This window comes from Oncorhynchus mykiss, chromosome 6 (genome assembly GCF_057628025.1).
Source record: "Oncorhynchus mykiss isolate SJ-2025 chromosome 6, ASM5762802v1, whole genome shotgun sequence".
Lineage (NCBI taxonomy): Eukaryota > Metazoa > Chordata > Actinopteri > Salmoniformes > Salmonidae > Oncorhynchus > Oncorhynchus mykiss.
This window is the reverse complement of record NC_143027.1, coordinates 56,329,175-56,353,980: the sequence shown is the minus strand read 5'-3', so window position 1 is coordinate 56,353,980 and position 24,806 is coordinate 56,329,175. Positions and strand designations below refer to the sequence as shown.

Genomic DNA, 24,806 nt, shown 5'->3' with positions numbered 1-24,806 from the left:
TCAGACTGTTTTTTCCACATGAGAGGATGTCTATGACGTTTCAAATTGTATTGGTCACATACACATATTTAGCAGTTGTTATTGCGGGTGTAGTGAAATGCTTGTAGTAGGGTGAGTCAACATGTTTTTTTCTGCATTCTCACACACACAAATAAAACCATGGACAGCCACATCATATTTAGCTTACGTTGATTGGACTAAATTGTTTTTGGTATCTTTTAGTTGTCACTGTATTAGACTAAGCATAGGTCATTTGATAATGTTGAAATGGTGTTGGAATAGTGGAGGCAGCTCCCGTTTTCTTTGCAACTTGTGGTAACGCTCCTTTGTTCTTAATCAATAGTTGTTTAGTAGTCCGAAAATGTTGTAAACATCAACTTGCTTGACCATGCTGTAGGTCATGTGACTGTTTGTTACATGCAGTATGCTTTGTGGACTTCAACAGACCGAGGTGACTCTCCGGTTTTGTGATGAAACAAAAGTGGTTGAATTCAGGGGCGCAACTTTGGTTTTAGAAGTGAAGGGGACACATTTTTAATCCATTCGGATAAATAATCCAAACAGCCTACCCGACCGTTCGGAGGCATCCACTTGGTTCTAAAGCACCCAGTTGCCTCGTTTTGTTTCACATTCCAATGATAAAAGTGGGTGGGACAAAAATGCTATTTCAGAATGTGTGTGTGTGTGTGGGGGGGGGGGGGTTACAGAGCAAACAATGCAAATATCACAACACATAGGTTGTAATATGGCTTTTTTTCCTGGCTTGGCTTCCCCAGTGATATTACCCATGCACCGCTACAGAGTAGAAGACAAAAAGTATCCAAACGCATTTGGTGCATCATTATAGTGGTCTCTGACTTGTGGTCAGACTCACTCAGGTGGAACAAACTTAAACGCGTGCCTGTAATCTGATTACAACATTTTTGCTATGACTGTTGTATAATCGCCACAGATAAACCAAGTTATAACTCCTGTAACATTCTACTGCATCATTGCCATCTTGCCTTGCTAACTTATCCTGGTTAGCCTATGCTAGTTCCCAGTTAATGTAGCCTTGCTACTCATTTTTATATATTGTCTATTACAAATGAATATATCAGTATTGGGTTATGACGTATAGTTCACGTTCCTTGTTAAACTGTATATTATGTAGGCTTCCATTAAGGTTTCTCTAACTGGTCTATTCACTGTAGCGGTAAGCCGTGGTCAGAACAGTATCTTGTACAGGTTTATATTCCATATAATCTTACTTATATCCATTTTGTTACCATGTATGCTTACTGCCCTGCATGTTATTTGTACCTGTAAATTCCTATTCTACAGTGTTGTATGTAACTGCAGGCCATTTAGGCAGTTCGCCATTTATGCCTGTTATTCTCTATGGGGAAATACAGCACCCACTAGGCTGCAGTCCAAACACGTTATTTCTACCCACTCAGCCCTTGGTCTAGCAATTTTCCCTCTGGGAATCCCCAGTGAAACTGGATGCAGTTTGATTGCCATCTGAGCGATTGAAGAACTCGCAGGGTTCACTTGCAGGGTATCAGGATATCACCCACAATTCAATCTGTAGTCACATGTCAAACTCTGGTGGCCACAAAGTTTTACATTTAAATCAACAAGGCTGCATTTTCGGCATGTTAGAAAACATTATGAACCTAGCTTGCTAAAAAATATATAAACAACATTGATTTTAGCATTGGAAAATTGGCGTAGTCTCGTAGTGAGGAGCCTATAAAACATAGCTAGAGTCATAAACATATGTTTTGGAATTCAGAAATGCATTAGAGTAAGTTACCAAACTATAAAACTAGCTAGCCAGCTATGGGTAACTGTAGCTAGCTACCTGACAGGAGTGCTAGCTAGCTACGTTATCTTACTAGGTACATTGTGCTCTCGAGTGGCGCAGAGGTCTAAGGCACTGCATCTCAGTGCTACAGGCGTTACTACAGACACTGATTAAATAAAAATGTAATAAAACATGAATAGCTTTAGGTTAGTTGTTTTTAAGCTCAACTTCAAGATTTCCACCAAGGACGTTGCCTCTCCAATCATCACTCTCCCTCGCTTGGGCGAGGGACATTTAAAAGAACACTTGGATGTGACAATGAAAAATGTCATTCAAGGCCTGAGGGTTTAGGGCCTAGGTTTACTTTGAGTTTGAAACGCAGCCGTTAAGAGTTGTCGTTCTCTAGCGCCGCCCTTTCCGGAATCTTCCCGGATGTCAGTCAGCCTTTGCAATTAGAGCTATTACAGGGCTCGTCTGCAGCCTAGTGGCAGTTTATTATTGCAACCAATATATGCATATTGTTTACGTGTATCACCTATTATATATACATCACAGCCACTTATTATGTATGTCTATTTCTTAGGTATTATTGCCATTATGTTATGTATACATTCCTTTTGACTATTTATGCATGTTATTTTCTGTTTATGCATATTACCTATTCTATACTTATGTCAATGTCTTTTCTAGTGAATGCATATACATTACTAATATTGTATTATTATTAATTTTCTCTAGTAGAAACCACACATCTTTACTACTATATATTCACCATTATTCTGGTTGCTGTGGAATTGAGGTGTTCACAGTGAATCAACGGCTTGCATGTCTTTTTGACCAAAGACACAGGGGCTAGCGTCGCACTATCCCAGGGCAAAAAGCATAGTTTTCTACAAGCTATGCTGACTGGCAAACAACCACAGCTAAGTTACGTAGCTAGCTATCATCTTTAAAGTGCTTGCTTGTGTGTGAATAAAACTTGGGGACAGTTTGGTTATGTTTCCACCATGTCTGCATACCGGACTACCATCTTGATGACTGTCTGCATAGTTCACTAGAGATGAGTTCACAAAGTTAGAGAATTTCATCTGCTCAGTCCACAGCGAGTGGCAAACAGCTCTGACAAAAAGCTGGCTAGTTTGTTTATTTTTGCTTCGTTTGCGAGAACCACCCAAACTTCAACCTCGCTTCTAGCTTGCCGCCAGCTTTATCCTTGTGGTACATGTCAAACACTATACCTGAATGAGTTGGCTCAGTTTCTCACCTGATAAAAAAAATATATAGTTTGGTTGTTTCCTTAAAAAAAAGTGTTTTTTTCCTGCCCCCCTTACTCACTGTTCCTAGATTTGTTTTGGTGAATAGATTCAACTGTTTGTAGCAGCAAACCATTTGAATACAGGCATCAAAATGATTGTGTAAAGAAGGACATACATGGCCCACGGAAAAGGAAAGAACTCACACGAATGGCTTGAAAATACAAAAAAATCTGAGACTGTGCATGAGTCACAGTGCGAACGAATGTGTACAGCAACAACAATAACAATGTAAAACAATGTGGAGAATGGGAAAGAAACTAAGCAGGACATTATAGGGGAAAAACAAAGTGTGTTAACCAAGAAACTGAACACTTAAAGATGTCACAAACACATAAGCTGTTAAAGGTATACTTTGGCATTTTGGCATTGAGGCCCTTTATCTACTTCCCCATTGTCAGATTAACTCATGGATACTATTTTTATGTCTCTGCGTGCAGTTTGAAGGAGTTGAAGTTGCTAACTAAAACAATTGCTAACTAGCGTTAGCGTAATGACGGCGTTTATGGGCTCACGAAACTACATCCAACTTCCTTTATACTAGACATAGAGACATAAAAATGGTATCCATGAGTTTATCTGACTGGGGAAGTAGATTGCTAAAATCCCGAAGTGTCCTTTTAATGAGGCCCAACTCCCTAGACCAAGTTCAAAGCCAGTGTCGGAGGACAGACTTTTCATTAGTAACTGAACCTACGAAAGAGATGTAGGGGTCGGAAAAAATGGGGAGGGGAAGGGGGCAGTTCAAAACCCTCAGCTCCCCACATTGTCAAGTCGCCAGGTTTCTTCGTCTCAAAACCGCAAAACATTGAGGGAAAAACAACGCTAGAGGGGTTTGCTTTTTTCAAGTGATGGGAGAGGAGCATAAAGTTTCATAAACTGTCAGAAGGACAGGCAGAAACTCAGGCAAGGGTACAAGAAAGGAACGAGGGAGATTCGGCATAAAGAATGAGGGGCATGAGAGAAGGTGGGAACGGAGAGGAGGAATGCTCTTAAGTGAGGAAAGGAGAAGAGAAATTTGACAGCACTTTACCTGCTGGAGAATGAAGGTTTTCATAGCGGCAAAGATGAGGGTAACGTATTACAAAAGCAGCACAGAGACACGGCAGTAACCCAGTCCAGCGCTGACAGAGATGGGGGCTATCACCTCACAGATCTAGGCCTCTCTTAACAATCTCACTGGTCACTGGTTATCGATTTCAAGTATGGCAGTATAATAAGCCATGACAAACTATCTACTGTACACATCAAGAAGGAAATGCTCTAAATATCTAAATAGTAGCCCTGGTCTTAGAAAGGAATCACTAATCGCATTTAGTAGGCACCATTGAGCAAAAAATGTTTTGAAATGGCTGAGATACTACCTGAACATGCCTAAAAAAAGCAAATTTTCCTTTTCTTAATGTTTTTTATTTTGTGCCACCTCAACGCAACCCAGATGTGGCCATTTCCAACAAGTTAGCATCCTTCTATCCTGAAGATCAAGCAAGCAGATCAAGTACCCCCTAGGAATCTAAATTGAAACAATTTTTCAAGATAATTCAGCTTCAACTGAGAGCTGAGAACATAAAATCAACGTACGTGTCCTTTATTCTTAATGAGCGTTTTTAAAACCGTTAAAACAAGATCTGGGGCTCCTGCTTCCCTTTGCTCTGGGCTTTGATGAATTTCCCTCTCATGCACATACCATCTTATTTGGTCGAGTGAACCCTAAAACGATTTCCTACCCTAAAGCACTAATTTCCAACATTTGATCCTTACGAAAGTCTGATGCAGAAACAAGCTGTGCATCAAGTCTTCCATCATAATACGACAGATCTGACTCCTAAGATCTCATGGTTAAAAACAAAAAATAGTTTGTTTTTAATCATGAGATCTTAGGAGTCAGATCTGTCGTATTATGATGGAAGACTTGATGCACAAAATGAAATGACAGCAAATAAAATCTGAAATCTCACAAATAGGGTTGTTTTGTCTTATTTTATAAAATCAGCAATAAATATGAAATTAGCAAACATTCCTATTTGTGAGGGCTGGTCTTCTCAATTGCCAAATGAAACTAGCTAATTCTAACACGGACTATATTTGCCCCGAGGTAAGCAAGAGCTGTTGTGAATCCACTGAACCTCGAGTCGTTACAGTTGCTATCTCTGTGTGTCAGCGTTGCGTTTGTCGTGAAGCTGAGTTACTGCCGTGTCGAGTACAGACCTAGAATCAATAGATGGGGTAATTACCAAATTCCTCCAGGACAAAGACTCCCTTCACAGTATTGCACTTTTTAATGTGATTCAGCTCTATGAAAACCTAAAACAAAAAACAAACAAAAACAGCAAGACAGAACATTAGCAACTCAATGACAACAGGCTGAAATTAAACATTTCAGATAGAAAATGAACAACGTTAAATTCTCATCTAGTCAATACTAAAAGGGAAAAATGGATGGCATTTGCAAGCTTTTAAACACTACCAAAAAGAAATAGGAAAGCACAAAACAGAAGTTTCCATGATTGAACGCTTACATGGGCTGGGGTTAGGTGAGTAGAAATGCATTGTGGGAAGGTCTATGATGAAGTGAGTGCTATTAATGATTACTTGCTGAATGAAACTATATTATGGCAATTTGTTCGCACTTATAGTGCCTTCGTGTGCATCAGCAAAGCCATTGTGAAGCAACAGTGAAGCAATGGTGACTGCTATTAAATCTGGTTTTCCCGACTAATGCAAATGCACTGTGGCCCATGTAATGCTTAGAATACATGGAAATTCCATATGAAAACAGAGATGAGAACACATAAAATAAAGTTTGCCACACACAGCTAAAAACAATTGTGGAAAAATAACCCAACCCCAAAAAATGGCATACCCGCTAACAAATAAACACAGCAGAGGTTGTGTACCTTCCGCTCCTTGCAGGGGGAGAGAGCATGGAAGAGAAACGGATTGAATTATTATCGGACAGAAGAGCACAAACACTGGACGGCGCTCAAAGAGGGCGCTGCACTATCCCCCCCAAAAAAACAATCAACCTAATGGACAGGACTTGACGTATTAACAGCTATCAATGCCAATATAATATACCCATCACAGACATTTCTACTGGAATGATAAAGTGCTAAACTACGAAAGGTGGAAAAAGAATAACTACTGAAAGTTGGTCGAGTCTATACTTTTAACAGCTGGTCCTTTGTTTTGGTTTGTTCCTGGGCCTAACCCAGAAAATGACAGTTACTACCAGCTTACCAAAACCAATAATAATACACGATGTAATTACATTATTTCAACCCGTTTTGATGGCTGGGAACCCACTCCCACCCCCAATGCCCTCCATGCCCCCTCCTCCAGCAACAAGGGCTGGCACCAACAGCTCAGTAGCACAGGTACAAGAGGGCACTCTGCCACATCGCCTCCCCAACAAAACAGGCTGTCACCTATAACAACCTCACCCCTCTGTAACATGCCAACGTATTTAACCCTACGTTGACCCATGTCGGACACTGGAAGCTTGGGTGGGCCTGCACTGGGAAAATGTAATGGGTTGGCGTTAACTATTATATGAAAAAGTTCTTTACAACAAGATTGTTAAGTGTTTGTTATTGCGTGAATGATGTCTATGAATATGACATTTACTACTGGTGTTTAAGCTCCTGCAGAGCTGACGGTGGAAAAAGAGGTGGTTTGAATTTGCCAAGCAGCATCTCAATGAGAGCCATGACCATTATCGTACAATGAGGTGGCACAAACTGGGTGTGCACAAACGTATGTGTTGTTCCTTAAAAGGCAAGTTAGAGGTGTCTGTAGTAGGGAAAGGGTTTTTTACAAACTTATGACTCTTGTACCCTTGTTCAATTCTATATGATGACAATGATGTAACTGTTCGTCAACCATAGCAACGTGTTCTAACCTGTTAGGTGGCTCAAATTAGACCAACGTGTTGAAGTGTTGCATCAAAAAGAAGGCACAATCAAATACACTCTCGATTGGCCGCTGCAATGTCTAGCCTCAACTTTCAATTAGGTGCGCTGTGTGATCTAAAGAAATCAAGAAAGCAGTTCAAAGAGATAGGACCTTTCATAAAGAATGTAGTGGTCAGAAACATTCTTTTCTATTCTACTACAATTGAGTATTACCTTATGAGTAGGCATTCTGTGTTGATTCAATGCGTTTTTGCCCCAATCCTACAGTGTGATATGTCCAGTGTGTTTCGTCACTTTGCTTATATTAAAATGAGTGCCCACTCCTATGACCCTCAATTATTGGCGGAGCAATTGTGTAATTGTTATTTCAGATCCAAGCATTTCCTTTCAGTCCAAAAATATCTACTTGTGACAGTGGTGAGGACTGAGGTCAATTATATTCTTACTCACGTTGATTAAGGAAATGGAATTGCCCTACCCCCAAAATATGTGAATTACTTGAAGAGGTATTTTTCATTTAACTTTCATATGCAGGTCAAGGGAATTTAAGGGGACAAAACTTTAAAAGAACAGTAAAATAAAATGGCAATTATTAATGAAAAGTCTTTGCACAAGGTCATCCGTCTTATCTCTGACCTCTGAAATCTCTCTAACACAAACAGAACACTCGCCTTCCTCCCACACACACGAACAGACGACAAGGTTTGGGCACCACAAGTAAGAATGCTAAGTATTAACATAATATTTTTGTATTTTATATATATTTTTGAAATGTCCAATTATTATATTTTTTAACGCCTTTTTTCCTCCCCAATTTCGTGATATCCAATTGGTAGTTACAGTCTTGTCCCATCACTGCAACTCTCGTACGGACTCGAAAGAGGCGAAGGTCGAGAGCCATGCATCTTCCAAAACACGACCTGCCAAGCCGCACTGCTTCTTGACACACTGCTCGCTTAACTCGGAAGCCAGCCGCACCTATGTCATACAGCTGGCGACCTGAAGTCAGCGTGCATGCCCCCGGATGCCACAAGGAGTCGCTAGGGCGCGATGGGGACAAGGACATCCCAGCCGGGCAAACTCTCCCCTAACCCGGACGACGCTGGGCCAATTGTGCGCCGTCACATGGGTCTCCCGGTTACAGCCAGCTGCGACACAGCCCGGGATTGAACCAGAATCTGTGATGACGCCTCTAGCACTGCGCCACTCGGGAGGCCTTTAACAGAAATGTTTAAGTGGATATGCGTTTTCTTCTTTAAACACACATCTTAGTGACTGCACAAATAAAACATAAGATCTTTTAAATCATAGAAAGACAAAGCACAAAAATGTATTCTTCCTCTAAGGTCATGATCAAAACAGTGACTGAAAGTACCTTCAAAATATACTCTGCTTTTGCACTCAATTCAGTAGGCTATAAAATACTTATCAATGTCAATCATAAACAACCCTAAATGCCGTCTATTCTCTCTCTTTTTTTTAAAGGGACCTTAGAGGAAGTGAGCCACAGTTGTGTGTGTGTGTGTGTGAGAGAGAGAAAGAAAGAAAGAAAATAGAAAAAGAGAACAATTGAGGTGGGTGGAAAGAGGTTAAGTGGTTTTGCGTGTGTGTATGTGTGCGTGTGTGTATATATTGTATATGTGTGTATGTGGTAATACAGGCCTCCTACCTGGCTGTGCATGAATTTGAGGTTGATGCCTTCCAGGGTGACTTGCAGCAGTCCTCCCTCGCCCGTCTTCATGTCCTGCACAGGGAACTCTCCACCCAGCTCTGGACCTATGGAGAGAGGGGCAGATCGCTTAAACCAAAGGATCCCTCCCCTATCCATTCTGCTGTACATCTCTTTTGAAAAGTGTTAGTGATGACAGATATTAAACTCTTTACTTGGCCAACTGAGCTGATTGACTCAAAAGGTTCTAGAATTTATTGGATGATAAAGCAGTAATCTAGAGCTCACCTTTACTCAGAGTTATTCCTACACCCTAAAGTTATACTTTTCCATAGACTATGAACTATTACTAACTGCTATTAGCCCTTAGGGCAGTGGTATACAAACCTTTTCATTGGGGACCCCATTTTGTTTGCCAGCATTTCTGGGGGCACCATTTTTTTTGGACAAATGCAATGACCCAATCTTAAAACTGGAAAATGTCAATTTTTACATGAACAAATAACCTTCAATTCATTACATTTTTTTTTTTACATTATCAAAATGAAAAGAATCCAGTGCATTCATTTTTAAAATGATCTTTCTCATAAACGTTTGTATATTGTCCCATACAATAATCTGTACTCTCAACAAAAAAAAAAATCTCCCAATTTTTTATATATTTTAAAAATATATTTAGGCAATCCCACTGCTATTCCTCTGCAACTCCACTAGGGGTCCCGACCCAGACTTTGAATACCATTGCCCTAGGGCTATAAATTTTCAAAACGCAGAGCAATCATACATTGGTGCTGCCTCAAAGGGTCTAGCCAACATGCACACATACCTGGTTTAATGCTCTGCTGTCGCGCAGCAGCCCTTTCCATGCTGTCCTTCACACAGTAATACAATTCACGACACTAGACAAGAAAACATTTGAATTCAGATTATGCACTATGGAATAGGAAAAGTGTCTATACAAAGTCTGACACGAAAGTCACCACATTTACAGTCACCTTAATCAGAGGTTCCACTAACACAGATATCATGGTGTTCATAATTGCTTGCCGCATTTCAGTACGCGAGCGGACGGTAGAGGCTCACCTTCTTGGTGTAGAACTTGTTGAGTTGAGTTTCCTGGCCATTGCGTCTCCACAGACACAGCACCTTGGTCTTGGGACAGTAGGTCATGTTAATGAGTTTCTCGTACCACCAGCGCTCATACACTGTGCCGATGTTGCTGCGCAGGACTATGCAGTCGTCACACACCTGAATGGGGGAAAAGGACAGAGGAAAAGGATGCAATTATTTGATATCTACTGTAGAGCTAAACGCTTGATCTACTGAAACTACAAATTGCAGCATTTTGACAGTTCTTGACAATGATTGGTAAATTTGATCTATTCAGATACTCTTGTCTGGCTTTCATGCATCTCTTGGGCACAATAAAAAAAACATGAACAAGGCCTAAGTACAAGGAAGGTCCGGGAAAGTGAATCTCATACCTCCATGAAGAAGATGTCCCCCGTGGTGTCTGTCCCAGCATGCACCACAAAGGTCTGCTTCTTGATGTGACGGCTTCCGCTAGGTCTGATGGACAGCTCGCGGCCATTCTGAAATGTGAGTGAACAAGACTCTAACCCTTCTCCTACAGTTTGAGGCCCCATAGAAATATAATTAACATAAATAAATCTGAGTCAAAATACATCCGTTTAAGCTAGAGATATGTTTTTTGTTGTTGCATGGGCTGCATCTCAATCCACCGCATCCACCGAGATCGCCCTACCACATCTGTGGTGAAAGGTGGCAGAATTAGAAGAACGGTGTTTGTCAGACTATGAGATACCCAGAAAATTGGTCTTCTCACAAAAACGTTTGTAGCGTCTGAACAGTTTAGCCTATAAGACTATTATGACCCCTCTGTGGAAATATGACTCTCACAAACCCGATGGTGTTCTCCGTTTTGCTCTACGAAGTTGTAACAGACCCATCTGCCAACTTCTGTCTGTAGCATCCAAACAGTTTGAGCTACACAGTAATATGACCCCTCTGTAGAAAGGTGAGTCTCTCACGAACACGTCAAAAGTTTGGACACACCTACTCATTCCAGGGTTTTTCTTTATTTTTGAAAAAGAGAAGAGAATGCCAAGTGTGCAAAGCTGTCATCAAGGCAAAGGGTGGCTACTTTGAAGAATCTCAAATATAACATCTATTTACATTTTTTTTAAACACATTTTTGGTTACTACATGATTCCATATGTGTTATTTCATAGTTCTGATGTCTTCATTATTATTCTACAATGTAGAAAATAGTACAAATAAAGAAAACCCTTGAATGAGTAGGTGTGTCCAAAGTTGACTGGTACTGTACATGTCGGTTGTTTTGCTCTAGGAAGCCCACAAGCCTCATCTGAAGGTCCCCAGTACCAGTTTTAAAATAAATCTATGGAAGTATATATGGAGACTGTTTAGGGACTAAAATGGGGTTAAATACATGTCAAATTATAATACACATTTCCTGATCTTTCTTATATCTCTCAGATATAAGAAAACACTTCCTTTAGATTTTTCTAGGGGATTGTTGTTCCATGTAGTGAATCTGTTATTCAATGCTTTTCTATGAGTAATAAAAGTAATGCCAAATCAAATGTTTCATTCCTGGCTTAGACAGGGCTTAGACTCTAGCGGGTTAAACAGAGATACTGTATCAGCCAGCAACACTGATAATCTCACATACACTAAAAACATGTGTTGCATAAAATGATCTGGCTTGAAGGACCATATAAATATTTTAATCTATGTGCCACTTGGTAGAACAGTTGACCCGCCTTAGTGGCTCCTATTTTATTGAAGAGAGAGAACCCTTGGTTCGTTCTTACCAAATTAGCCAGTTTGTCCAGACACTCATTGATCTCCTGGCTGTGGCTGAGGCCGATGTGGGACTTCCCCATCAGACGCCTCACCTTCTTCCTGATGTCATTCTTGCTCACCTGGACAGACAGAAACAGACAGACAAACAAATTTAGCAAGACACATTGGGAAATATATGATGCCTACCTATCTTAACATTTGTAGTTGCTGCAGTTGACATACGGGGGTTACGGAGTCAAACATTGTGTGTGATAGACCCACCTTAACCATTAGCATGTAGGCGATCATATTGTGCAGTAGAGTAGCTAGCAGCCTGTCCTCGTCGTCCTCCAGGCGCTTACGGTCGTGGTCCCCGAGTGACAAGTATCTGTGTAAACAGTGGTAACCATCAGACTCGAAACAGGAAACACAGCTATACAAGGATGGCTGACATTTCAAAAATACAGATCCACTCTAATAGGCAACCTGTACCTGTCAATCATCTCTTGAGGTCCCTGGTCCATACCCATCCCCTCCCTTTCCAACATGACAGCATCCAAGTAAGCATCCTCCCAGAACTGGACCTGGTCCCACAGTGTAGAGCGCTCCTTACCTACACAAATATAACACACATTGGCTTATCTGTGTCCAAAGGTCACACACATCATGACCACAATCACAAGGGCACACAAAAACACAAAACTAGTGTTACTGTACAAAATCATCACTAGATCAAAATCACCTTCACACTGACAACGACATGTCACCCCACACTCGCCAGTAGACATACATTAACAGACACATGATCCCACAGAACCTTACATGACTGCACACACACACACACAAACGAACGAACGAACACCCATACAAACACACATCCATACGAACACACACACCTGACCATGTGATTGTTGAAAAGTTTTTTTTTTCAACCAAGATACATTTCCTCTTGTTTACTTATTCATAGGAGTTTTGCGACACTGTTTACAATACAAACCCCTCAGTGTGATGGGCAATCCAGTGGCAGTAAAGATCAAAGCACCACATCAAAGCACCAGACAATACACAAGTGAGCACCAGAACCCAGGTGGGCATTGCATCCAACCATAAACATAGAAGGTCAAAAGATGAAAGATGTCAGCCCTACTCAGAGAGAAGGTTTCCATGGCAGCATCCTCCAGCTGGTCCCACATGGAGCTCTTGTCGCGCCCTGCAAGGTGTTCCCGGGACACGCAGCAGGGAGGAAGAGGAGCAGCAGAGCAAAGAGGGTTAAGCTCAGAGCTGAGTGGGTTAATGGCAAGCCAAAAGCAGAGAGAGAAGGGGTGAAAGGACAAATAAATTGACCCAACCTCATTCACTTCAGACCTACCTTCACGCTTTATAGTACAGTTCATGCAGTGTTAGTCAAATAGTGAGAAAGAGTTTTGGATAAAGAGTTTGACAAATCACACACACATATACATATATACAGTATGTAGCTGGAAACGGCAGATTTATAGAATATCTACATATGCGTACAGAGGCCCATTATCAGCAACCATCACTCCTGTGTTCCAATGGCACGTTGTGTTAGCTAAACCAAGTTTATCATTTTAAAAGGCTAATTGATCATTAGAAAACCCTTTTGCAATTATGTTAGCACAGTGGAAAACTGTTGTCCTGATTAAAGAAGCAATAACACTGGCCTTCTTTAGACTAGTTGAGTATCTGGAGCAACAGCATTTGTGGGTTACAGGCTTAAAATGGCCAGAAACAAATAAATTTCTTCTGAAACTCGTCAGTCTATTCTTGTTCTGAGAAATGAAGGCTATTCCATGCGAGAAATTGCCAAGAAACTGAAGATCTCATACAACTCTGTGTACTACTCCCTTCACAGAACAGGACAAAATGGCTCCAAACCAGAATAGAAAGAGTGGGAGGCCCCCGATGCACAACTGAGCAAGAGGACAAGTACATTAGAGTGTCAACAGTAGTTTGAGAAACAGACTCCTCACAAGTCTCTCAACTGGCAGCTTCATTAAATAGTACCCACAAAACACCAGTCTCAACGTCAACAGCGAATATGCGACTCTGGGATGCTGGCTGAGTTCCTCTGTCCAGTGTCTGTATTCTTTTGCCCATCTTAATATTTTAATTTTATTGGCCAATCTGAGATATGGCTTTTTCTTTGCAACTCTGCCTAGAAGGCCAGCATCCCGGAGTCCCCTCTTCACTGTTGACGTTGAGACTGGTGTTTTCCGTTTAAAATGATAAACTTGGATTAGCTAACACAACATGCCATTGGTACACAGGAGTGATGGTTGCTGATAATGGGCCTCTGTACGCCTATGTAGATATTCCATTAAAAATCAGCCGTTTCCAGTTACAATAGTAATTTATAACATAAAATGTATTAAAAAAATAGTGTATGTTAATTTAAAAATCAACAAAATGTGGTTTTATTTCAAAAACAAGAACATTTCTAAGTGACCCCCAACCCTTGAAAGGTAGTGTATACGCGCACACACGCGCACACACACACACACTACCAGTCAAAAAGTTTGGACTCACCTACTCATTCAAATTGTATTAGTCACATACGCCGAATATAACAGGTGTTGCAGTGAAATGCTTAAAAATACCGCTAATAAGAAATAAAAGTAACAAGTAATTTTTCTTTATTTTTACTATTTTCTACATTGTAGAATAATAGTGAAGACATCAACACTATAAAATAACACATTTGGAATCACGTACCAACCCCAAAAAAGTGTTAAACAAATCAAAATATATTTAACTTTTAATAAGACACAACTGTTAATTGAAATGCATTAATTGAAAAGCTGGTTGAGAATGCCAAGAGTATTTTGATTTGTTTAACACCTTTTTGGTTACTACATGATTCCATGTGTTACTTCATAGTTTTGATGTCTTCACTATTATTCTACAATGTATAGAATAGTAAAAATAAAGAAAAATCCTGGAATGAATAGGCGTGTCCAAACTTTTGACTGGTTGTGTATATCTGTGTTTTGCCTTATAGGAAGGATTCACTTTTAAAAAAGGTAGACTTCGCGAGATGACGTTACAACGAGCAGCACCGTGCTTCTACACCTCCATTGCTTGCTGTTTGGGGTTTTAGGCTGGGTTTCTGTACAGCACTTTGAGATATCAGCTGATGTACGAAGGGCTATATAAATAAATTTGATTTGATTTGATTTTGATATGAGATGTGCACGATGCAAGACAGCAGAGACGTTTAGCCTCGCGCTTCAACGCTCTTAGATGTGGAAATTGACCTAATATTTTGTTTCTTTGTGCATGCAACATCTTGCTGAGTCTACTACATATTTACTGTAACTTTTTACCACAAAGTTGAACAGAGGGAGACTAAAGAAGACACGAGTAGATATTAAACCACAGCCTTTCTAAAACATTAGCCATCTTGGAACATACCCAGCAGGCCATCACACAGGTAAATCCTCATGCTTATGTCCTCCAAGGGCTGGGCGGGAGGCCCCTTAGCCAGGACAGGCACAAGTTTAGAGTTCGCCTCCTTCACACCAGGCTTCATCTTTTGGGTCTTACCCTGGGCAAACACCATAAAACATATATCATGGGGTAATTTCATCTTGCGAAAGACATTCAAAAATTGGAATCACCCCTCAATCCTGCATTTACAAGTTTGACATCCACAGGCAGACTTCATGTCCTGCAGGGAATGCATTTGCACATCTAGAAAACGCCCCAAAAAACAAAACAATTGCACTAATATTAACTGGTGAATCAAGCAGCCAGGAAGGATTTTCCACTCACAAACACTGAGCTGGTGGCCGGGTTGGTCTCAATCTCGCTGTCGGACAGTGTTCCCCTGGAAAGGTTGAGGTGGGGGGCTTGCCTGCCACCCAAGCCCTCTCCAGCGGTGCTACTCAAGTCACTGTCAGCTCCCAGCGTCTCCCCTGAGCTGTTACTTATCTGGAAGGGTCAGGGGTCAACGTGTCAGGAGACTAGTGAATATCAGGCATACTGAGACAGAGAACTCACACTGAGTAAGGCTAAGGCTAAAAGACACACAGGATGTGTTCGACTGAGGCCAAAAGAGACAAGAGTTAGATCAGTACTCCTCAACCCTGCTCTTGGAGAGCTGCAGTACTACAGGTTTTTTTTGAGGATCACTGAGTTACACTAAGGCTAAGAAACACTGGGGATGAGGTAGATTAGTGTGACACGTACGGTTTTGGCAAGAGCCATTGTGCCAGGCTGAGACAAAGCAAGACAAGAGATGAGTAGGACCAAAGTTAGCAAAGACTAGAAATTAATCAAGCTCAGAATATAGTAAGATTGGGAAGCAACCTGGTTTGCGATGAGTGTTACTGGGGATGTATGGCTTGAGCTTGAGTGTAAACCTTGTAAGACTAGACTAAGGATAAAAATCACACTTTGGGAGTAAGCGGTCCTTGGGATGAGTCACACGGAGGTAAGGTTGAGAGGGGTTTAGGATTGGGGTGAGATTGTTTATCTGTGTTGGCTATGCCCTACCACTGTGCTGGCCTCTGAGTCCTGGCTGGTGCTTCGGGTAAGGACTGGCGGTTCAGTGCTGGTCACAGACTCTGTGTCACTCTTCTGCAAAGCAAGACCGAGAAAGACTGAGAAAGAGAGAGGTGAGCAGACAGAGGCATATAGAAACATTGGAAATGAACTTCTTCTCAAGGGCCGTAGTGACTCCTGTTTTTTGTCATCTCCTTAATACTAATTCATGAACCCATGTCATCAAAATCCAAACACTCAGTCTACAACCCTGGTTGCCCAGGTCTATATCAGACTCAGATTAAAAGGCAAGAATGAGAACCAGCAGACATTGTGGCCCCCAAGCGCCAGAGTTGGGAGATAACCGACGTGAAAAATGTCAGATTCCACTTGTGGTTTCCTTAGTTACAAGAGCTGGCTTTGGATAAGAACAGACCTGGGATCCGGAAGTGATGCTGAGGCCACTGTCAGCACTGATCTGGGACTTCTTCTCCTCCATGTCGGTCAGCTCAGGGTGCTGTTTCTTAGCCCCCTCCGCTCCTGCAGGATACATGTTGAGGTCAGCACGGGTGCCATGCGCACTTCCACACTGCCCCCTTACTAAGTGTCACATGATTGGCAACTGGCAGAGAAGTGGGGGGGGGGGGTGGTGACCTAACTGCTATTGAAAGGCTCGCACACGTCGCACTGAATGTGGATTTAGCGTTCGTCTTTCGATCTGACTGACAACACTTTTCACACGATTCTCCATGTGAAATTGGTGCGCACTCGGTTTGCAAATTACGTTCAGAGGTGCAAGGTACTCTCTGCCAGCAAACGCTATTGGTGTGTGTCTGACCTCGAACACCATAACTTTGGGATTGACCGGAAATACTGGCACTAAAATAGGGACACTTCCATTCAGCCGGAGGATCTTGTCTTTCTTTTTTTTGTTGTGGAATTCAATGAACAACAGCTATGTTGTTGTTTTTTTAATTCAGGAAGCATAAAAAAAAGATCAATAAAATACATAAATAAATAAATAAATAAATAACAATAGCTCATGTTCAGTAGGCCAAAACAGAAGTAAATAGCCCAAAACAGAGAGATACTATCTCATTTGTTTTCGGTTGCAAAACATTGGTACGTGTGCCCTAATGAACATGATCCAGTGGTCAGCTTTCAAAGGACCAAGCATGTGACTATTTAGAGGCAAGTGGAGAGTGCAAAATTAGTAGAAATATTGATTGATGTAGATCAAACTGTAATTGACAAAGGCAGATACCAATATAAAAAGAGGTCAAAGTTGACATACAGACTCAGGCAGTTAGGCATGCAGACAAACTGAGGGACAGTCAAAATAGGGGACCATTTTCTGCACAAGTTTGCTTTTAGACAAGCATTGAACAACAGCGCTGTTGTTAATCTATCAATCAGTTGTTGCAGAAACACCTTGTTATGACTCACATAATGCACCTCTAGGAACATTTTACTACAATGAAACAAATGCTGGCCTGCAATCTGTACATTTCGAAGACTCCAGGATATCAAACCTTGACATTGGAAGAAAGTACAGTCAATTATAATAGTTCAATGCAAATGTAACCATGACTTCTGTGATACATTTGGTCATGCAGCCAACAAACCTGCAAGCAATGTTTGTACTCTATTGTGTATTCATTCATGGCTCAGTTATCAGATATATATTTTTTAAGTACTATGTACAATTTACCTTCTGGCCGCGTAGTTATTTTCCAGAAAAGGACATTTGCTAAATGAAATGCCACAACTGTCTCAACCTTGATAGAACCTCAAGAGCCCATGAAAAACAGGGAACGATTGGGTATGTGTCTGACAGACTACGTTTCCAATGACTTCTTCACAACTCAGGAAATAGGAATGGAACAAGTTGTTGGCAAACGTATGACAGAGTATCTCTATGGAGAGTAAGAGACTCACTATGTTCTGACTCCTGATTTGAGATATGCAAGTGTAACTCAGTTATTCCACCGTTATCAAGACTTGATTCACCCAAAATTTACAAAAAAAAAAAACATTACGAACACACCTCAAATCAAGATTATAGACCTAGTCCTAGAATCATTATCCATGTCAACATGATCACTTATTAACTATTTAAATAATTTGTGACTAATAAACATAAATTGGGGAAAGGTGGAGAGAAGGGCGTGGAAATGTTAAGAGCTGGCAGTTATGCAATACCCCAGTCTGTTTTGTGTGTGAAAAATATCTTACTCTGTTGTTTTTCCATAGCTTTTTGCTTATCCTTTTCATGGTGCCTGCTCCACAATTCTACCCAAGATGCATTGCAAGCAAGGAGAGAAAGACAGAGAGAGTGTCAGAGAGCTGGTTGAGTAGGCAGGTATGGAGGATGAGCATTAGATAAACCATAACATAAATCAAAATTAGGCATTAAAAAAATTATGTTATTTTAACAATAGAGGATGTTTTGTAATGTCTGAGAGTAGTCACATTTCAGCTTGGCAATATGGAACACTATGACATAATTATATGTATGCAAAGTTTGATCCATTGCCAGTTACTGCTACTGAGGTGTAACATTACAACACACCCAACACTCCTGGACCATGGTCCTGGAGAACCGCACAAGGTGGAATACTGGGGTTCCTTTAAAATGTTCTGTGACCGAGGCGCTAACTTATTGGCTAGCAGTGTGTGGCTCTCCAGAACCGGGGTGACAGAGGCAGCAGGGCTTTGTGAAGGGCATGGGATGGGGGTGGAGTGGCCAGCCAGCTAGCCAGCAGGTTGAATGGGGCTGTTGCAGAAGCAGGGGTGCTAGTCTTAAAAAGACATTCCGTAGAATTGAAGCTGCATCTTCCCAAAGAGAAAAAAGGGGCTGGTGAAGTGAGCTTAGGTTGGGAGATTGAGGGAGTTGGGTGAATCTGTCCCCTGTATACAGACCCAAAGTAACATTTGAGGTAGAAAGGTGGTCGAAAGGAGAAGCAATGCGGCGCTCCTTTTCCACGATGTTCAGTGTTAATTAGCCCTATCCCTAAGCTAAACTCCAACCGTGGCTTGCTAACGGTGAGCATGAAATTTGTCTCTTCCTTGGGCCTGTTTACTGGGGAGTGACGCTCCACCCTCCATGCTAGAGCTGAGAGAGCTGCTACTTGTACAGAGGGCTTTAAGGAAACCTGCAGTAAAGGCAGAGACAGGTCTTCAGACTCCTTAGCACAGTACTGCAGATTTGGAGTTTCGAGAAGACAACGGAAAACGAAGACATGCAGTCAAGGTGCTAGAAGGCAAACAAAGGAGGAATCCACGAGAGGTGGCAGCAAACAGGGGCACTCAACATTCAGAGAAGGGTGGGGAGGGACACAACACATCCAGGCCGTGGGTGGTGGGCTCAATGCAATATTTCACACACGCCTACACCGCTCAAGGCTGTTCCAATCTCGCACACATAGCAACATATTATCCAAGGCCAGATCTGGAATTCAAATGTGGTTATTTGTCAAATTGAATTAGAGTTGCATGATGTGCAAATATGCAACCTGTGTCCAAATATTATGGCAAAACAGCATACTGTATTTACGTTCTAAATATATTTCAGAGTTTTACAGCTTTAAATGCTGACCATTGGGCGCACATCACTGGTGTGGGTCAAAGTGAATGGAATATCATAAGGAGCTCTTTTTCTAAGGAAGGGAACAACATGCCCCTTGTTGCCTGGTTGGAGAGAGGTGGGTCAAGGGGTAGGGCAGGGTTTAGACTGGTGAGCAGGGGGGGCAAGGGGTGCTCTCAGAGTGCATGCAAGGGGGGATGGGGTGGGTTACACACCAATGGAGGCAATAAAATTCTCCTCGTTCAGACTCCGGGTGTCAAAGTGGCGGGTGCCTTTGCCCCCGGAGGTGGGGTGCGGCAGTTGGAGACGGGGAACCGGAAGGAGCCCCGGGGGCTTGGTGCCCTCCATGCGGGGAGACGGGCTCCCCTTGCTGCCCGGGCTGCTTGCAGAGTCACTGGGGCTCCGCTTGCGCTTCTCTGGGTCTACTGGGGCCACCAAGAAGGAAAAAGGGAGAAGAATAGGGAAGAAGGGGAAGAGATAGTAACGAGAAAATAAAAAGTATAGAGTTGCAGTGGGAGGTTTGAAGGTTAGAATAGACAGTTGTTTGTAGAGGTGTGAACGTTTAAACGCTAAAATGAAATTGGGTCCTTAACATTTAGAAAAATCCCAAACCGAAAAAAAAAACGTGTTTTGCTGTTCCCCCCCCTACCCACATAATTAAAATAGCAGTGCAGTGATCACAAAACATATTATTTTATAGCCTAACTAGAAAAGTTGTATAATTTAATTTAAATATAACTTTAGTCTACATTGGTGAATTTGCGAGGCATGCAAAACAGATTACCAAGACATATAGATGGGTTAGCTGACACGAAAATGATGCGCATACGTCCGTGAGGGGGGGAATTGTAAGTAACTAATTTCAGCTAGTTCTTGTTCAGAGGTATTTTGACTGATTTCATGTCAATGCAAATATGGCAACAAAAAAATGCACTAGTTAGCTAATCGTCAACTGCAAAGATGTATTTGAGAGACAACAAGTGCTCATTGTGCAAATGTATTTATGTTTTCAATAAACATTGGATACTATAGTTTACAAGTCAACAATCTAAGCCAACCCAGTCTGTTTTGCCCCATAGTTGAACACATTTGTTTTTCTGCCTGCCCCCTCCTCGCTCTCCATCACGCTGGCTCGCCTGTAACTATTTGCACTAATGATTACACACGCCTTTGCTCTTTCTCGTCGCTAGTGATGCGAGTGTGTTCAGTCTTCGGTCTGTTGCGTGTAGAATATCCTAGCTTATTTATTGTTGATAGGCCCTGCTTTTTGAAGTTGCGAGACTTTGTAAGCCAAGAAATACAGCTTTTGATTGCTGATAGCACTAGACCTATCTGCCTGGTGACCGACCTGCCTATACTGTGCCCCTCCCCTCTCTCTCCATCCCTTGCTAGCTATCGATGAAAGATGCGAGTGTTTGTGTTCTCGGAAGTACGGCAACTAATCAGTTACTTCCATTCCAAAAATACTGAATCTTAGGAGTCGAATCTTAACACTAAGAAATGTGACTCGACATGCATGGAGTCGAGGAATCAATTATTTTGTATTCGACTCCACCACTACGCCATCGTCGTTAACAGTTGGAAAAAAGGCAGAGAAAGGCAAGAAACAGCAGCGAAGTCCTGTATTGCAATACTTTAAGAAGTTAGATGAGGAAGGAAATGTAAACTTTGCAAGGTGGGAGGTACAGTAATGGTGGAAGAGGTGCAATGCTTAAACAAGGGACGCACTGAGACCCAACCCGTTGCTGGCAGCAGCGAAGCTGCACTGTGAATTTGAGTGGAATTCTATTAAATGTTATCGTTTGTCATATCCCTAGTCGTTTTGGCTTCTGCTCTCATGACCCAAATTTGCTCGGTGAATGCTTAAACAAACTGCAAAAGTCACCTAAAAATGAGGCATGTGTTGGCGGTACTGACTCAGAGAGATTAAACCAGAACTCACTGCTGTAAAAACATATTGCTTACTTTTCAAATGAGTTGCTAGAAGAAATTCTCCAGATTGTACTCCTTTTTCCTATCCAATACTTACGTTGCCTTTAAATAAGTGGAGTATATGAAACGCTGATAAGCACTTTCAAACAAGAATCAAGCATCAGTACCTTTCATTTTTTCAGAGGAAATAGTTAAGTCATAGTTTTGGGAGGGGGGCATGACATGCTGACTGAATGTGTCCTTTGAGAGAAAATGTTGACACTTTCAGTCGAGTATAGGTTTTCTGAACGTTACCTTTGGTTTGGTAGTGGGTGCGTGCTATTTCCAGTAGAACGAAGACGCTGGCCATGCCTCCAAGCCCGGCATTGGTGTACGAGTGTTCCAGACTAGAAACGGTGCACTTCAGTATGTCTAACATGCCCTTGTACACCTTCCTGCTAATCTCCTGAAGAGTAGAACACACACACAGTTTAATTGTAAGGTATTATTTAATTAAAATGTTATTTCTCCCCCTCTCTTGCTCCATTCCTTTCTCCCCACCTGGGTGGGTGGAGCCACTCACCACATCACGGATGACCTCCTGCCTGACATCCTCCTCTGACTGGACGGCCCGGTTCAGCTTGCTCAGCACGAAGACGCGTAGCTGCTCGTTCTCCAGCAGGCGGCGCACCTTCTTCATGTTGAGCCAGCCCACGCCTTGGCCCTCCAACACGCTCTGCACCACCTCCTTCAGGAACTGCTGGTTCTCACTGGGACACACACAGCTCTGGTTCAGTCACTCTGTTCACACTCCCCCTTTTTGTACGTCACCATTGGCTCTTAACTCTTGCAACTACGGGGCACAATTTTTATTTTTAGAAAAATAACGTTCCCAAAGTAAACCGCCTATTTCTCAGGACCAGATGCTAGAATATGCATATAATTGACAGCTTAGGATAGAAAACACTCTAAAGTTTCCAAAACTGTAAAAATATTGTCTGTGAGTATAACAGAACTGATATTGCAGGCGAAACCCTGAGGACAATCCAATCAGGAAGTGACTATTATTTTGAGACCGTTTTGTTCCTAGGCACCCCTATTGGCCATTGAAAGGGATATCAACCAGATTCATTTTTCTACGTATTCCCTAAGGTGTCCACAGCATTTTGACCTAGTTTTTATGTTGAAGAATGAGCGTAAACGACTACATTGCGTCAGTGGCCAGCTGAGGGCTCTCAGAGAGATTCTTGCGTAAAAGACAGAGGTAGTAATTTTTCCTCTCGCTCCGACTGAAAAGCCAATTGTCCCGGTTGATATATTATCAAATAGATATTTGAAAAACAACTTGAGGATTGATTATAAAAAACGTTTGCCATGTTTCTGTCGATATTATGGACATAATTTGGAATTCTTTTCGGCGTTGTCGTGACCGCGATTTCCGGTGGATTTCTCAACATAACGTGACCAACGGAGATATTTTGGGTATAAAAATTATCTTTACGGAACAAAAGGAACATTTGCTGTCTAACTGGGAGTCTCGTCAGTGAAAACATCCGAAGCTCATCAACGGTAAACGAATCATTTGATTGCATTTCTGATTTTCGTGACCAAGCTTCCTGCTGCTAGCTGGACATAATGCTATGCTAGGCTATCGATAAACTTACACAAACGCTTGTCTTGCTTTGGCTGTACAGCATAATTTCAAAATCTGAGATGACAGGGTGATTAACAAAAGGCTAAGATGTGTTTCACTATATTTCACTTGTGATTTCATGAATATGAATATTTTCTAGTAATATTTTTTAGCCGTTGCGCTATGCTAATTAGTGTAGTTGATGACAATTCTCCCGGATCCGGGATGGGTAGTTCCATAAGTTAAGTTAGTCAACCCTTCTCCTAAAGGGGATTGATATATTACCTATCCAGGTCTGTAATTTGACATTATATGACAACCAACTTTTGTTTTTGATGGCCAACATTATACCATGAAGACTTTATGCCATGAAGGTGGTAAACTAATTTAAATAAATGTCAGTCAGCATTAGTCAGTCAGCAATGTCCTGGTAGTACAGTCTCATAGTGGTCTGTTACCTGGTATTGTTGGCACGACCCTGGGGAGAGGGGGACTCTCTCTTGACCGTGGGACTGTGCTTAATGACCGACGACTTCTGGTCAACGAGGGCCCTGGGGGGACCGCGGGCGCCTCCTGCAGGAGCCATATAGAACAGTGAGGTATCTAGTAAATACCATAGAAAGCACAAAACCATAACAAATGACAAGTCAGAGACATACAAACAGAAAAACTAGCTGACTTGATACAGGATGAGCTTATACACTTCACTACAAAGCCCCCAAATACAACTACGATGTACTAATTAGATAACCACATCAAAGACTAATAGACAAAGAAGATGGGACACATCCTGCATATATGAAAGGACACACACATTTTCAGGGGCAGGGACACTAGCTAATGACTAGCTGAGCTACAGGTTTCATATTCAGACACTAAAAAATGAGGGACAGATCAAGGAGGAGTCAAAATGGCGCTGTGTTTGGGCATCACACATTAGCAGATGTCAGATTGGAGCGGAATCTGCATGGCAACAAGACCGACAAGTTGTGTCATGCAGAAAAATAACTAAAAATAAAGATGGGTCAACAATCACACACAGGGCTAACGGGAAGATACATATTGTAGCGTTCACACTGTTAGTCACCTTGTACAGTTAGACAGACACACACTCACATGAACGCACAGTGCCATGTTATACAAAGGTATGGTGGATCACTTGCAGAGATTGGGCCTGTGAACAATATTATTATCAAACTGATTATAATATTGTTGCGCCTACATAGCTTACCCACTAGGCAGACCTCAGTTCAACGTCTTTTTTTGGTTTACATTTGGTTGAGTTTTCACATTTTGATTCCCTTACGTTGATGACTTTTTGCAAATCCAATCAGTTTTCCACGTTGATTCAACATCACACTTTTTTTTTTATGACTTGGAAACAATGTTTTCGCCCAGGGAGGGGGGGGGGGGTCACCTGTTTGACACTGAACATTAGGCTAAAGGTAATGCCTTGAAAGTGAGGATACAAATAAAAAACACCCACCAAAAATGTATTGGTTCCTTGTCATAAACAGACGTCATCTGTTACCGGTATATCCGATTTTGTCATGGCATTACTTATGCATTATTGTAGGCTTTATGACCGCATGTTACCAAAGACCTCACCTGACAATGATGACATTTCGCCCCACATTTTCCGAAGTATCGTCCATA

At 41.8% G+C, this 24,806-nt stretch overlaps 1 protein-coding gene across 50 annotated transcripts in view; it reads right to left on the bottom strand.

Moving 5' to 3' along the window:
• LOC110526181 (MAP kinase-activating death domain protein) overlaps window positions 1-24,806 on the bottom strand; it is an 83,960-nt gene that overhangs the window by 9,815 nt on the left and 49,339 nt on the right. For 8 of the 50 annotated variants that reach the window (XM_090238239.1, XM_090238250.1, XM_090238243.1 and 5 more), the window contains 18 exons: window positions 23,609-23,723; window positions 22,101-22,287; window positions 21,833-21,983; window positions 19,822-20,031; window positions 18,256-18,312; window positions 16,457-16,560; window positions 16,033-16,116; window positions 15,310-15,468; window positions 14,950-15,082; window positions 12,662-12,724; window positions 12,007-12,127; window positions 11,797-11,902; window positions 11,544-11,654; window positions 10,170-10,277; window positions 9,769-9,933; window positions 9,512-9,584; window positions 8,686-8,792; window positions 5,337-5,406 (listed from right to left, as the gene is read on the bottom strand). In XM_090238239.1, the coding sequence (XP_090094365.1) occupies window positions 5,337-5,406; window positions 8,686-8,792; window positions 9,512-9,584; window positions 9,769-9,933; window positions 10,170-10,277; window positions 11,544-11,654; window positions 11,797-11,902; window positions 12,007-12,127; window positions 12,662-12,724; window positions 14,950-15,082; window positions 15,310-15,468; window positions 16,033-16,116; window positions 16,457-16,560; window positions 18,256-18,312; window positions 19,822-20,031; window positions 21,833-21,983; window positions 22,101-22,287; window positions 23,609-23,723 (2,124 nt within the window). The remainder of the gene's footprint in view (window positions 1-5,336; window positions 5,407-8,685; window positions 8,793-9,511; window positions 9,585-9,768; window positions 9,934-10,169; window positions 10,278-11,543; window positions 11,655-11,796; window positions 11,903-12,006; window positions 12,128-12,661; window positions 12,725-14,949; window positions 15,083-15,309; window positions 15,469-16,032; window positions 16,117-16,456; window positions 16,561-18,255; window positions 18,313-19,821; window positions 20,032-21,832; window positions 21,984-22,100; window positions 22,288-23,608; window positions 23,724-24,806) is intronic. The other 42 variants (XM_021606886.3, XM_090238254.1, XM_090238240.1 and 39 more) reach the window with 20 other exon arrangements.